Below are 13,745 nucleotides of genomic sequence, written 5' to 3' on the forward strand. Positions count from 1 at the left end.
CAACATGGTGAAACCCTGTCTCAACTAAATATACAAAAATTAGCTGGGCACAGTGGTGCATGCCTGTAGTCCCAGTTACTTGGGAGGCTGAGGCAGAAGAATTGCTTGAACCTGGGAGGTGAAGGTTGCAGTAAGCCGAGATCATGCCACTGCACTCCAGCATGGGCGACAGGGCGAGACTCTGTCTCAAAAAAAACAAAAACAAAAACAAAAAAAACCCTAAAGGGTTTTCAGAAGATGAGTTGGGCTGGGAGCAGTGGCTCATGCCTGTAATCACAGCACTTTGGGAGGCCAAGGCGGGGCATCACTTGAGCCCAGGAGTTCAAGACCAGCCTGGGCAACATGGTGAAACCCTGTCTCTACCAAAAATACCAAAATAATAATAATAATAATAATAATAATAATAATAATAATAATAAGGCATGGTGTATCGCACCTGTAATCCCAGCTACTCAGGAGACCGAGGCACAAGAATCGCTTGAATACAGGAGGCCGCTGTAGTCAGCTGAGATCTGCCACTGCACTCCAGCCTGGGTGACAGAGCAAGACCCTATCTCAAAGCTCAACTACAAGGGCCCTAAATGAGTACCACAGTACCACAGAATTAATAGTCTGGAAGGAAACTTAGAGGTCACCTAGTAAGTCCAAGTCTCTTATTTTACTGATATGGACACAGATCCAGAGCTGAGAAGTGATATGCTCGATGAATCGCAGTGGCAGGTTTTGGGAGAGCCCAAAACCATGGTCCCATTAGAGATCTAGTCATCTATCAGAACCGTGTACAGGGAAGAGGAGACAGAGGGAATTGTGTTAAAAATAGTGTGCATATGCTAGAGAAAGCCATCCCAACCCACGACAAACACCTCCAACAGCTGTAGGACTATACCTACCCAGGGCCTCCAACCCTTTACCCATTCTAGGGTGGCAACAGAGAAACAGTGACTGATGTCCAGTGACAGATTTTTTTTTTTATATTTAAAAACAAAACCAACCTCCCCCCAAATAACCCCCAAACAAACAAAAAACCAGATTAAATAAAATTTACAGTGAATATACCCAGCAAACATCTGTATGTGCAATTAAATACTGTGTCTGTTACTGCGGCACGAACCTCAAACAAACAATATACAAGTGTTCTGGTGGGGGCCAGGGGAGTCCCAAGTTTTAACTCTGTGGGGTCTAGGAAGACAACATGGGGAAGTGAGAGAATGGGGAACTCAATTTTGTTTATCTTAATTCTGTCCATATAAATATATTCATAAAGACCAAAAAAGGAAAGGAAGCTTGGGATGTTAAGGTAATAGGAGGAGAGTGTGGGACTTTCCCAATTCTACCTGACCAAAATTATGAGAGAAATTAATTTTATGATGGGAGAAGAGATTTAAAAAATGATAGAAGAGGATGGGGGCCGGGCACAGTGGCTCACACCTGTAATCCCAGCACTTTGGGAGGCCAAGGCGGGCGGATCACCTGAGGTCAGGAGTTTGAGACCAGCCTGGCCAATATGGTGAAACTCCGTCTCTACTAAAAATACAAAAATTAGCCAGGCATGGTGGCGCATGTCTGTAGTGCCAGCTACTTGGGAGGCTGAGGCAGAAGAATCACTTGAACCCAGAAGCTGGAGGTTGCAGTGAGCCAAGATCGTGCCACTGCACTCCAGCTTGGACGACAAGAGTGAAACTCCGTCTCAAAAAAAAAAAAAAAAAAAAGAAGAGGATAGGATGGGAAGAAGAGTGATGCAAGGGTGGGGGTCAACCAGGGAAAAAGAGGGGACCCATGGCAGGGGAGCAAGAAGGAGTCCAATGCCAGTGTGGGTATCTGTTTCCATCTTCATCACTGTCTTAGGCTCCAGTTTAACATAAGTCTCCTTACTTGCCTCTGTCCATGGTCTGTCAGGATCCTTCAACCCCCTCCACCCTGCCCTTGCTCCTTCTGTGACAGTCCCTTTCCCCTCCTCCATTTATTGGGAGCTGGCTCGCTCCAGGATCCTCAGGTCATAGTTCTTTTTGGCCATTCGAAGTTTGAAGCGACTCACGGAGTTGTTGAGACGAAGGGAGGCATTTTGGGCAGCCAGGGGGCTGGGGAACACAGCCACAATGGTGTACAAGGCAGCGAGGTCCGAGTGGCGGCCATTCTCAGCAGTCCCACTGTTGTCCCCCCCACCCCCTCCAGGTAGCCCCTGAGCATCCTTGAGCCACTGGATCTTGGCGCCGGACATGGCGAGCTGCGTGAAGAGTTTGTCCGCCTCGGTACGGGTGATGCCCTCAGGGAGATCTGTCACCTCCAGCACCCGCCCCAGGACTGGAAGGGGAGGAGAGAGGATATGGTTGTGAGACGAATAGGACAGGAAAGACTGGACAGCAGCCCGGCAGAGAAGTGTCCAGCTGACCAAATCTGTATACAATGTTTTCAAAAGTCTGGCCTTTCTCTCTTAGCCCTTTCTTCCCCTTCCCACCATCCCAGCTCTGATCAGGGCAACTAGGAGAAAAACAAATAAACCTTTTTCTCCTAGCCCAGAGATGTAGGCAAGAAGGGACTAGGAATCAGAATCCCGGGTTTCTGAGCTGAGAACCTATACCTCAGTTCTCTCATAAGGTGCTATTGCTATGAAGAAAATGTGGCTTTTGCTAATGTTCTTTAACAATAATGTATCAATCTGAAATATGTTCCATAGTTCCCTTCCCACTCAGAGGCTGGCTCAAATAGATTCTTCCTTCTTATCATCTCAGGAAGTCAGTTTCCCTTCCTTTCCTTGTTTAGGAAATTGCTCCAAATCCCAAGACAGATCTTGTTCACCTAGTGGGAGGCTTGCAGGATGAGCGTTCCTCCCCCATATTCTCTACCAATATTCTCCTAAACTGGGTCTAGGACTACCAAAGGTAGATGTTGTAGATTAGGGACAGGACACTAATTAGAAAACTCTTTGTTAATAAGAGGCAACTCCCATAATTGTGTTACTCCCACTTTTTACCATGATCTTCCTCACAATCTGAGATGGCTTGGTAAGGAGGACTGAGATACTTCACTTCTCCAATTTCTGCTTGCTTTTGAGCACAAAGGGTCCCACTTCCACTCCCCATTCTAAGCTGGCTTTTCCCACTCATGCTGGACTGGTAATTAAGGGCTGGAAGGGTGGGCACCTTCTCTTGGGGATTCAGCATCCTGTGACTCACCGACATCTGCTGTCCCCAGGTCAGTGGAGGCAGATTTGAGTGCTTGTCTCTTGCCCCGGTTTCCATGCTTCAATCCACTCTGTCCCTTCAACATTTGAAAGACGACTCTCATCCCATGTAAACAACATTGACTTGCATCACAATGTCTGCCTGAGAGATTGTGGAGTAGCACCAACCCAGAGGACCCCACCCCACCAGGCAGTCAGGTTGGCCATGGAGCAGCGACTCAGAAACAAAGAGCCCCTCCCTCTTGGCATGGGGGTCGGGTGGGAGACATGAGTACAGGAGGTAGGGCAAGGCTCCTGCTTTGTTCATTCTGTGTTATTTCCCTTGTACACCCAGCTGGTTGAAGCTCAGAGACAGGCATCCAAATAAGAAGAGGGGTCTGACGGCCCTACAGTTGCTGGTGGACACCCTTACCTGGTGCACCGTGTAAGTTGACTGGCCATGGAGCAAGGGAGGGCAGATGGACAGATTGTACTGTAATGGCTGGCCCAAAAGGGAGTAGCGCCCATCACCTAGGGAGTAAGAGCAATTGGTTTTCTGGGAGCTTAAGCTTCATAGTATGACTTTTATAAGACTTAAAGGGGCTTTGGAGATAGACAGCAATAATGCATGCTATTCCTAATTTTCTATGATGGAAATGCCCATGTGACTGGTATAAGAGATGTTTTTCTTCCTAAATCCTTTGGCTGTCAACTGTATCTCACAGACAAATGGGACTAGTAGGTCCCATCATCCTTGAAGAAAGGCTCTATCCATTGTAGACAACAGTCCTATGAAAATGACCAGGGAAGAAACTTACAAACCGTTATGCATGTCTTTTATCTCTCTCTCTCTTTTCTTTTTTTTGAGACAGAGTTTCACTCGTCACCCAGGCTGGAGTGCAATGGCATGATCTTGGCTCACTGCAACCTCTGCCTCCTAGGAAGCGATTCTCCTGCTTCAGCCTCCCGAGTAGCTGGGATTACAAGCATGTGCCACCACCCCTGGCTAATTTTTTTTAAAACTTTTAGTAGAGACAGGGTTTCACCACGTTGGCCAGGCTGGTCTCGAACTCCTGACCTCAGGTGATCCACCTGCCCTGGCCTCCCAAAGTGCTGGGATTACAGGCGTGAGCCACCGCGCCCAGCTGTCTTATATCTCTTATATAGATTCTCCCAACCCCTAAACCCAGGGTTCAACCTTCCGACTCGTGAGAGACAATATAAGTACAGTAGACAAGAGCATAGACTTGGAGCCAGACTGCCTAGGTTAAAATAGTGACTCTGTTACTGGAAATACGATGTTGGGTATTTTTTTCCCTCATTAATGTTGCTGGGAAGGTTAAAAAAATATAAGACACGTAAAGCATTTATAGCGATGCCTGGTACATATTAAGTACCATTAAGTGTTACCTATTATTGATAAATATTACATTTCAGAGCACTTTAAAGTTTTTAAACTACATTCTCATTTTTATACTGCTTGTGACAGCTAGGGCAGAAAGCAGATAAAATTCCCATCTTACGTGTGATTAACTCCATTTTATAGACGAGGAACTGAGGTCTAGTTCTGAGTTGAGTTTAACTAACTTGTTGAACATCGTGAAGCTAGTTAGTGGTGAGACTGGAACTTCTGAAACCAAATCTAGTGTTTCCTTTTCTAAGACCATACTGTTTCTTACAAAGCCCCACATTCCCAGCCCTCAGACTTGGTATTGATGTTAGGTTAAACTCTTTGGTCATTAGAAAGTTCAGTGAACTTATTTTCCCCAGCTCTTTTCACCTACTTGGTTGTAAGTACTAAGTATGTAAAGAAGGCTAAAGAAAGTTAAGTATGGACAGCACTAGAGAGTGGCAAGTGTCCAAGGCCTATACAGGGATGTTAAGTTAGCTCCCAGAACTGGATCATCCACACTGGTCCCCTGCCTGTTGTTACTCTTTCAATCTCTGCAACTGGGAATGGGATGTGAAAGGTGAATTCCACAGCAGCCAGCACTAATCTAAGCCCCTACCCTGTGCTGGACCCCCAGGCCGGGGGAACTGTGTGAGGACAGGCAGGGGACTGAGTCCTGCGCAGACGCTGCTGAGGCTGGTGACAGGAGAGGGTGCTGGAGACTGGGTAGGAGATGTGACAGGGCTGCTGCTCATTTGTGTGTTGGCCTGTGGAAAAGAGGAGCACACGATAAACATCAAACGTTACCCTCTGGATATTCCTATGACTTAGCTTAAAATTCACCTCTCTCAGGAAATCAGTTTCTCTTGCTGAACTCTGCCAAAGTCAGACTCTTCCTTCAAACTGCAACCTCAGACCTTAATTCATTTATGCTATTTTATTTTTATTTTATTTTTTTGAGATGGAGTCTTGCTCTATTACCCAGGCAGGCTGGAGTGCAGCGGTGCAATCTTGGCTCACTGCAACCTACACCTCCTGGGTTCAAGCGATTCTCCTGCCTCTCAGCCTTCTGAGTAGCTGGGATTACAGGTGCCCACCACCACGCCTGGCTAATTTTTTACTTTTTAGTAGAGACGGGGTATCACCATGTTGGTCTCAAACTCCTGACATCAAATGATCCTCCCACCTCATCCTCCCAAAGTGCTGGGATTACAGGTGTGAGCCACCGCGCCCGGCCCATTTATGTTATTTTAATATCCACTTCTGGCACATTGATTTAAGTATTCTCTGAGCATTTTCAAGTGTATATCCCATCTGCCACCTTAGATATTAGGTTCCTTAAAAGAAGATGCTCTCTATTTCTTGTGTTTCTCCCCAAAAAGTACCCAGGAAAAGATACGTAAAAGAGGTTGCTCAGTCAATAGCAAACATTGCGCCCTGGGAAGAATAAGGTCATCTCCTTGCCAAGGCTGAGTGCTGCATTCACCTGGGGGCTGCTGTCAGGACTGTACAGGTCTCCAGGCTTCTGCCCCCGCTGGTCCATGCTGTAGTATTTACAATGACTCCACTGGACCATGGATGGGTTCTGAGGGGGCTGGGGTCCATTAGGGACATTCAGCTGCATGACCACCACACCTGGTCCAGAAGGTGACACTCCTGAAGGGCGGGAAGAAAATGGTTACAAATTCAAACTGCATTTTTGCCCTCCAGCTAGCCCTGAGTGGGAAAGCAGCAAACAAATCCACCCATTGCCTCAGGGTCACTCGAGCTACATCTTGCCAGGAACCTGAGATGGCTGCTGATGTGGCTTCTGACTCTATCTTCTCAAACCAGTAGAAGTTTGAGGGGAAGGGATATGAGCCCCAGATGCCAGTGTTCCCCTGGCCTTCACCTGATGAGGGGTACTTTGGTATGCTTGGCAGAAAACTACTCCATTCTGTCAATACTGGCTATAACCAAATGCCCAGGTCAGACTGCTCAAATGTCTAGGCATTGTACGGGTTCTGGTCTGGGTCATGGGCCAGGGCTGCAGACACGTGCAGGCTTTTCTGGTAATGGCTGTAGATAAGCCAGTGACCTCTGGTTGTTCTGGAGAAGATAAATGCACATAGTTTTACTATGCCAGACCCAGAAAGTATGTCTTGGCCAAGAATGGGGTAAGTTGGGAAACATTTCAAGCAGAGGGAACAGCATGGAAATGTATGTCATATTCAGGAAATGACAAATGATTCAAGGTGCTAAGACACAGGGGCCATGTAGGGGAAGCAGCAGGAGATGAGACACGTTTATTTATTTATTTATTTATTGAGACAGAGTCTCGCTCTGTAGCCCAGGCTGGAGTGCAGTGGCCAGATCTCAGCTCACTGCAAGCTCCGCCTCCCGGGTCCACGCCATTCTCCTGCCTCAGCCTCCCGAGTAGCTGGGACTACAGGCACCCGCCACCTCGCCCGGCTAGTTTTTTTTTTTTGTATTTTTTAGTAGAGACGGGGTTTCACCGTGTTCGCCAGGATGGTCTTGATCTCCTGACCTCATGATCCACCCGTCTCAGCCTCCCAAAGTGCTGGGATTACAGGCTTGAGCCACCGCGCCCGGCCCCGAGACACGTTTATTTAACAAACACTTATTGAACATTTGCTATGTGCTAGTTCCTATGTTGGGCACTGAGTGTACAAGAAATAAAGCTGTCCCTGTCCTGATAGAATGGACAGTCTATTAAGGAGTCAGACATTAAACAAATAGTTGGTATCAGAGTTTGAAGCACATTCTGGTAAGATGTTTGAACTTTATCCTGTAGGTGTTGGGAGACCTGTGCTTTGGAGAGCTAACACAAATGGCCGAATGTAGGATAGCTAGGGAGAGAGACTAGTAGCAAGAAAGACCATTTAGGAAGCTACTGAAGGTCGGGCACAATGGCTCATGGCTGTAATCCCAGCACTTTGGGAAGCCAAGGCAGGTGAACTGCTTGAGCCCAGGAGTTCAAGACTAGCCTGGGCAACATGGTGAAACCGTCTCTACAGAAAATACAAAAATTAGCTGGGCATGGTGGCATGCACCTGTAGTCTCAGCAACTCAGGAGGCTGAGGTGAGAGGATCATGTGAGCCTGGGAGGTCGAGGCTGCCGTGAGCCGTGATTATGCCATTGCACTCCAGACTGGGTGACAGAATGAGACCCTGTCTCAAAAAAAAAAAAAAAAAAAAAGCCTACTGAAACAGAATGAAAAGATTTGAAATTAGGGCAATGCCAGCAGGAATGGAGTGAGAGTCAGACCTTTTGAAGGTTACACTGACAGGTTCAAGTGACTGACTAAATGCGACCTTGAGGTTTTGGCACTAGCAACCATGGAGAGACTCACCCTCCCACAGGGTGGGAGAAGGAAAGGCCTTAATAAGGAGGAACATTAAGACCCAAATCTTCATGGTGAAAAGCAAGATAAAGAGTCAGGGTCAAACAGTTTGATGGACAGTCCCTGCTGGGAGGGATGGGCTGGAGCTCTGCTTCCTGGCAAGGGACTGTCTAGAGTGAGGGTTTGTTCCTGACCTCCCAGGCTATATTCCTGTTGAGGCTGAGTTCACATGTGGGTGGTGGTGGAGAAATGGACATTGGGGGTTACTAGCTTGAAAACCTGCTGCAATGCTGCTGTTTTCATGGCTCGATGCTCCAGGGCTGCCACCGCTGTTGTCATCAAATTGCTTCCTGTGACAGGAAATGTTGCAGCCTCTGCCCTGGGCACCAGTCATGCTGGGAAGTGAGTTGATTGTTTTTCTCAGGTAGTATCAGTCAAAAGAAGGAAAAAGAAATGGTGGGAGGTCTGAGAAAGAAGCTCAGGAGACAAGATCTGTCATATCATATTCCCCAGCCAATTTGTACCCCTGATCCTCTAGGATTCATCCAATCAGAGAGCACAAACACTCAGTGCAACAGGCTCAGATATCCCCATCTCCTGCCAAGGTGGACAGAGTATTCATGGGCATAGATTGTAGTAGGGCCATAGGAAAACTGCACAGTTGTGGAGTGTCATGCATTTAACAACTGCCCCCTTACTGTAGTTTTTCGGGGCATTTTATTTCCCCATCCTAAGACTCGCTCACATCCTGTACCAACAAAATTGCAATTGACCTTATTCAAATACCTCATTGCTACTTGAGGGTCTAATGTAAAAATAATTAAATCTATTGTTTTTCTAGAAGGTATTCAAATACCTCATTGCTACCAGAGGGTCCAATGTAAGAATAATTAAATCTATTGTTTTTCTAGAAAGTAGCTCATAATCTGAGCCTAATGCTCTGGGCCAGGAAAGGTGGAGAAGGGGGTGAGTGTGTAGGAATAAGCATAAGGAAGTGGAAGCTCTTTCTAATACCAGCAGGTAGCCATAAGGAGCTATTAGGGAGGTCACAGAGAAAGGGAAACAAAACAAAGTCCTCATATTATTATCTCTGATCCCAACAAAAACAAAGCCTGGGTTTTTAGTTGCAGCCTGTCCTGAGCTCCTCCCCACACTGAGTCCTCCCCTGCTGGCCTGAAGCATTGTTCCTTCACTTAGCTGAGGACACAGAGCACTACTCCACTGATGAGCTGATTTTTATGCTTCTCTTCCTTGAGCCCAAAGCAGGTGGCATCTGTTAGCAGCTGAACTGTCGCTACTTCTTAATAGACGTGGCAAAAAAAAAAAAAACCCACTGCCCAGTGACAGCACTTCCATATAATCAGGTTGGGGGAAGGAGCATGGGTTGGCAGCGGGTGGGAAGGGGGAGAGGGGGGTTGAATAACGAAATCAATTTCAGCTTGAAAGCTCTGAAAGGAGAGGGGACGTGTGGATGGCTTTTTAAGTGGCATCATTAAGCCTGGGCAGAAAGGTCGATTGGGCACAGCAAACTGCATAAATACAAACAGATGACATTTATATCTGGCAGAATTGTTTTTTGTTATTGTTTTTTTGTTTTTTTAAATCACTGAGGTAGAAGACTGATAGGCTTTCTTACCACCAGAAATCACATCTATGGAAAGGAATTGTTCAGAAAAATAAAATCCACAGGCATCTTTCCCAAATTAAAAGATAGAAACCAATAATATCTTGGTATTTTTCCTTTTTTTGGTGCAGGAGTAGGATATCTTCACTAAATGGAAGACAAAAGAGCAGTCTCAGCTTTGGAAACCCCTCAGCTAAACAATGAGCCAGTAAATATGTGAGAGGCTATTTCTGTATGCATTTCACTCTGTCCATGCTGCTGTGTCACTGTGAGTTGGGAGTCTCTGTATAGGTATCACTGCCATTTCATGTCTGCGTGCATCTTCCCCAGACAAGCACCCCTGTAGAAACCTCAAGGGACCTGCAACTCATCATTTTAATGGGAGTTTTTCCTGGGGTTAGAGTTATGTCTCATACTATAGTGAAGGAATTAAAGTTTAGGCCTGGGGCAACTACAAAAATGTATTAATAAACCAGAACAGTTGTTCCAGGAACAGCCAATCCTAATCCCTGCCTTTATTTTTGGAAAAGTGACCATGTTGCTACATGAGAGAAGGGCGGGTAACTGTCCTCTGAAGGTGACAGACGGGCCCTTGTGGGTTATGCCTGCGGTCTATCTTTTCAGTATAGGGTAAACGAGGCAGAAGAAGCACTTGTTTCCCTTTTTCCACTTCCTCTTAGATTTCCACAAGCAGGGATTAAAGACCTGTAAAATCGATGATATGGTGAATACAGTCTTTTAGATGATATGGGTAGAACACAAGGTCCCACTATCTAGGACAAGTACAAGGGGTCAGTCAGAAGCCTAGGATCAACCAGGGTAACTAGGAACAAAGGAGATAAAACTGAGAAAATTCCAAAGAAACAAGGAAAACAGACGATAAAGAGGGATTCCCCATTTCTTTTGATGTGGGAAGCCTACGTTAATTATCTCTTTCTTCTAATCCTAGTCCAGATTTCTAGTGTTGCCAACTTCCAGAACTATGGTTTTAGTTTACTTAAATTAACCTAGTATGATGGCCAGAGTAGGTAATGAAAAATTATTTTCACTTGATTTGTTTATGGTTCAAAGACCTTGCATTTGAAGATGAATAGATGTAACCACAGTGACCCAATAGATATAAGGACATACCACAAAGGATACACAGAAAAATGCACATACAAGTATACCTACAAGTACGTGCAGGAGAAAAAATGCTCTGCAGTACCCAGCACCACCACAGGCTACAGTGCTTCTTGGAGCTGCTTTCTGCAATTTCCATACCCCACTGGAAATTTTAAGGCCAAGTGCCCCTGGCGGACACTAGGAGAAACAGCCAGAGAGACCAATAACATAATAAAAATTAAGGACTTTTGAATTAAAAACCTCAGCCTGTATGAAGGCAGAAGTCATTGCTCCTTTTTTTGTTTTGTTGTTTTGAGACAGTCTCGCTCTGTTGCCCAGGCTGGAGTGCAGTGGCGCAATCTCGGCTCACTGCAACCTCTGCCTCCTGGGTTCAAGCGATTCTCGTGCCTCAGTCTTCCAAGTAGCTGGGATTACAGACGTGCACCCCCATGCCCGGCTAATTTTTGTATTTTTAGTAGAGATGGGGTTTTGCCATGTTGGCCAGGCTGGCTGGTCTCGAACTCCTGGCCTCAAGTGACCCACCCTCGTTGGCCACCCAAAGTGATGGGATTACAGGCATGAAACACCGTGCCTGGCCTAGAAGTCATTGCTCCTTAAAGGTAAGAACTGATCATGTCTAATGAGTAAGATTAATTCTGGAATCTACGCCACAGCATCCAACATAGTGAGGGTACAAACAATCTTCAAGTGAAAATATTCCATTTCTAAATGGGGAAAATTGACAAAATATCTCCCTCTCACCAGAAGAGGGCACTCTGACATTCCCACGATAGAGTGGAAAGGAGATGGTTGGAGGCTAAATTCAGACTTCCTGCGGAGGCGGGCAAATCACGAGGTCAGATCAGGCCTATCCTGGCCAACATGGTGAAACCCCGTCTCTACTAAAAATTTAAAAATTAGCCAGGCGTGGCGGCATGTGCCTGTAATCCCAGCTACTCGGGAGGCTGAGGCAGGAGAACTGCTTGAACCCGGGAGGCGGAGGCTGCAGTGGCCGAGATTGCGCCACTGCACTCCAGCCTGGGTGACAGAGAGAGAGTCTGTCTTGAGAAAAAAAAAAAAAAAAAGACTTCCTTCCCAAGCTGGACTGGGAAGATGGCTCAACGCCTGTAATCCTAGCACTTTGGGAGGCCAAGGTGGGTGGATCACCTGAGGTCAGGAGTTCAAGACCAGTCTGGCCAACATGATGAAACCCCGCCTTTACTAAAAAAAAAAAAAAAAAAATAAATAAATAAATAAATAAATTAGCCGGGCGTGGTGGCAGGCGCCTGTAGTCCCAGCTACTCAGGAGGCTGAGGGAGGAGAACTGCTTGAACCTGGGAGGGGGAGGTTGCAGTGAGCCGAGATTGCGCCACTGCACTCCAGCCTGGGCAACAGAGCGAGACTCTGTCTCAAAAAATATATATATAAAAAGAAAAGAAAAGAAAAAACAAAGACTCCCTTCCTTCCAGATTTTTTTTTTTTTTTTGAGACAGGGTCTTGCTCTCCATGATGGTAGGGTGACATCACCGTGATGCAGTGGCACCATCATAGCTCACTGCAGCCTCAAACACCTGGGCTCAAGTGATCTTCCTGCCTCAGTCTCTCAAGTAGCTGGGACAAACTAAAAGCACATGCCACCATGCCCAGCTAATTTTTAAAATTTTTGTAGAGATAGGGTCTTGCTTTGTTGCCCATGCTTGTCTTGAACTCCTGGCTTCAAGAAATTCTCCCGCCTTGGCCTCCCAAAGTGCTGGGATTACAGGTGTGTACCACTGCACACAGACCCCTGAAGTTTCTTTAACTGCAGTGCACTGCTATTTCAGAGTAGGGTAAAAGGGATACAAACAAGGGCAGCTGTACTTGTGTGTTAGGGGAATTCTTGGCAAAGGCAGTGAAAGGCTGCATGGCATAAACTTACTAACTTGGAATGGATGGCCTCTTCAAAGAGGGCCTTTAGCTGTGTAACATGACGTCCATTCATTTTCCACTGGAGAGAAAGAAACTAAGTAAAAAAATGTGTTGAAAATGTGTTGAAGACTTAGTATAGGATGCGGAAAGTCAAAAGATCCAAATTCAAGTTAGAGGATTGTGACTTTAGGCAAGTCATTTAATTTCTTTGAGTTTTAAATTTCCTCCTCACAAAGTTATGGTGAGAATTAAAATGTTACAATGTATGTGAGTACACACTAAAAGCTGCTAAACAAATCTAAGCTGTAAGTTAAAAAGTATTTTATCTACTTCCCTCACACTTCCAAGAGAAAAGAAATGCTGTCAATACGAAGGATAAGTACAGAAGACACAGGTCTTCTGTGTCTTCATTTCATGACCCAAAGGCATGTGAGTATAGTGCTAGATTCAGATAAAAAAAAAAGGAGAAAAAAAAAGAAAAAGAAAACTAAGAATTCAAAGACATAGCTTTTCAGGGCTGAGGCAACAAATGTCATTTCTTTTTTATTTCCCCTAGAGACAGGGTCCCAACTCCCTATCTGGGTCCATTCAGGCTGGAGTGCAATGGCACAATCCCAGCTCCTTACAGCCTCGACCCCCCAGGCTCAAGCGATTGTTCCCCTCAGACTCCTGAGTAGCTGTGACTACTGGGCGCATCACCATGCTTGGCTTGTTTTTTTTGTTTGTTTGTTTTTTGTTTTTTTTTGAGACAGAGTCTTGCTCTGTTGCCTAGGCTGGAGTGCAGTGGCACCAGCTAGGCTCACTGCAACCTCTGCCTCCTGGGTTCAAGCATTTCTTGTGCCTCAGCCTCCTGAGTAGCTGGGATTACAGGTGCACGCCACCATGCCCAGCTAATTTTTGTATTTTTAGTAGAAGTGGGGTTTCACCATGTTTGCCAGGCTGGTCTTGAACTCCTGACCTCAGGTGATCTGCCCGTCAAAGTGTTGGGATTACAGACGTGAGCCTCCACACTCGACCATAATTTTTTTTTTTTTTTTTGAGACTGAGTCTCGCTCTGTTGCCCAGGCTGGAGTGCAGTGGCATGAGCTGCAACCTGTGCCTCCCAGGTTCAAATGATTCTTGTGCCTCAGCCTCCCGAGTAGCCAGATGACAAGCGTGTGCCACCATGCCTGGCTAATTTTTGTATTTTTAGTAGAGATGGGGTGTTTAGCCATG

General features: G+C 46.0%; 1 protein-coding gene and 1 long non-coding RNA gene across 26 annotated transcripts in view; one reads left to right on the plus strand and one right to left on the minus strand.

The window, feature by feature from the left end:
* Positions 1 to 948: 948 nt before the first annotated feature.
* R3HDM2 (R3H domain containing 2) overlaps positions 949 to 13,745 on the minus strand; it is a 180,243-nt gene continuing 167,446 nt past the window's right edge. For 9 of the 25 annotated variants that reach the window (XM_031651065.1, XM_031651052.1, XM_031651071.1 and 6 more), the window contains 5 exons: positions 6,037 to 6,206; positions 5,170 to 5,317; positions 3,594 to 3,691; positions 3,174 to 3,258; positions 1,054 to 2,301 (listed from right to left, as the gene is read on the minus strand). In XM_031651065.1, coding sequence (XP_031506925.1) covers positions 1,961 to 2,301; positions 3,174 to 3,258; positions 3,594 to 3,691; positions 5,170 to 5,317; positions 6,037 to 6,206 — 842 coding nt within the window. In that variant the 3' untranslated portion in view covers positions 1,054 to 1,960. Of the gene's footprint in view, positions 2,302 to 3,173; positions 3,259 to 3,593; positions 3,692 to 5,169; positions 5,318 to 6,036; positions 6,207 to 13,745 lie in introns of all 25 variants that reach the window. The other 16 variants (XM_031651057.1, XM_031651058.1, XM_031651060.1 and 13 more) reach the window with 3 other exon arrangements.
* On the plus strand, positions 2,288 to 9,745 carry LOC116268972. Its single transcript, XR_004176287.1, has 2 exons — positions 2,288 to 3,461; positions 9,650 to 9,745. It is a non-coding gene; the product is annotated as an uncharacterized LOC116268972 (long non-coding RNA).

Source organism: Papio anubis, chromosome 9 (genome assembly GCF_008728515.1).
Source record: "Papio anubis isolate 15944 chromosome 9, Panubis1.0, whole genome shotgun sequence".
In the NCBI taxonomy this organism is placed as follows: Eukaryota; Metazoa; Chordata; class Mammalia; order Primates; family Cercopithecidae; genus Papio; species Papio anubis.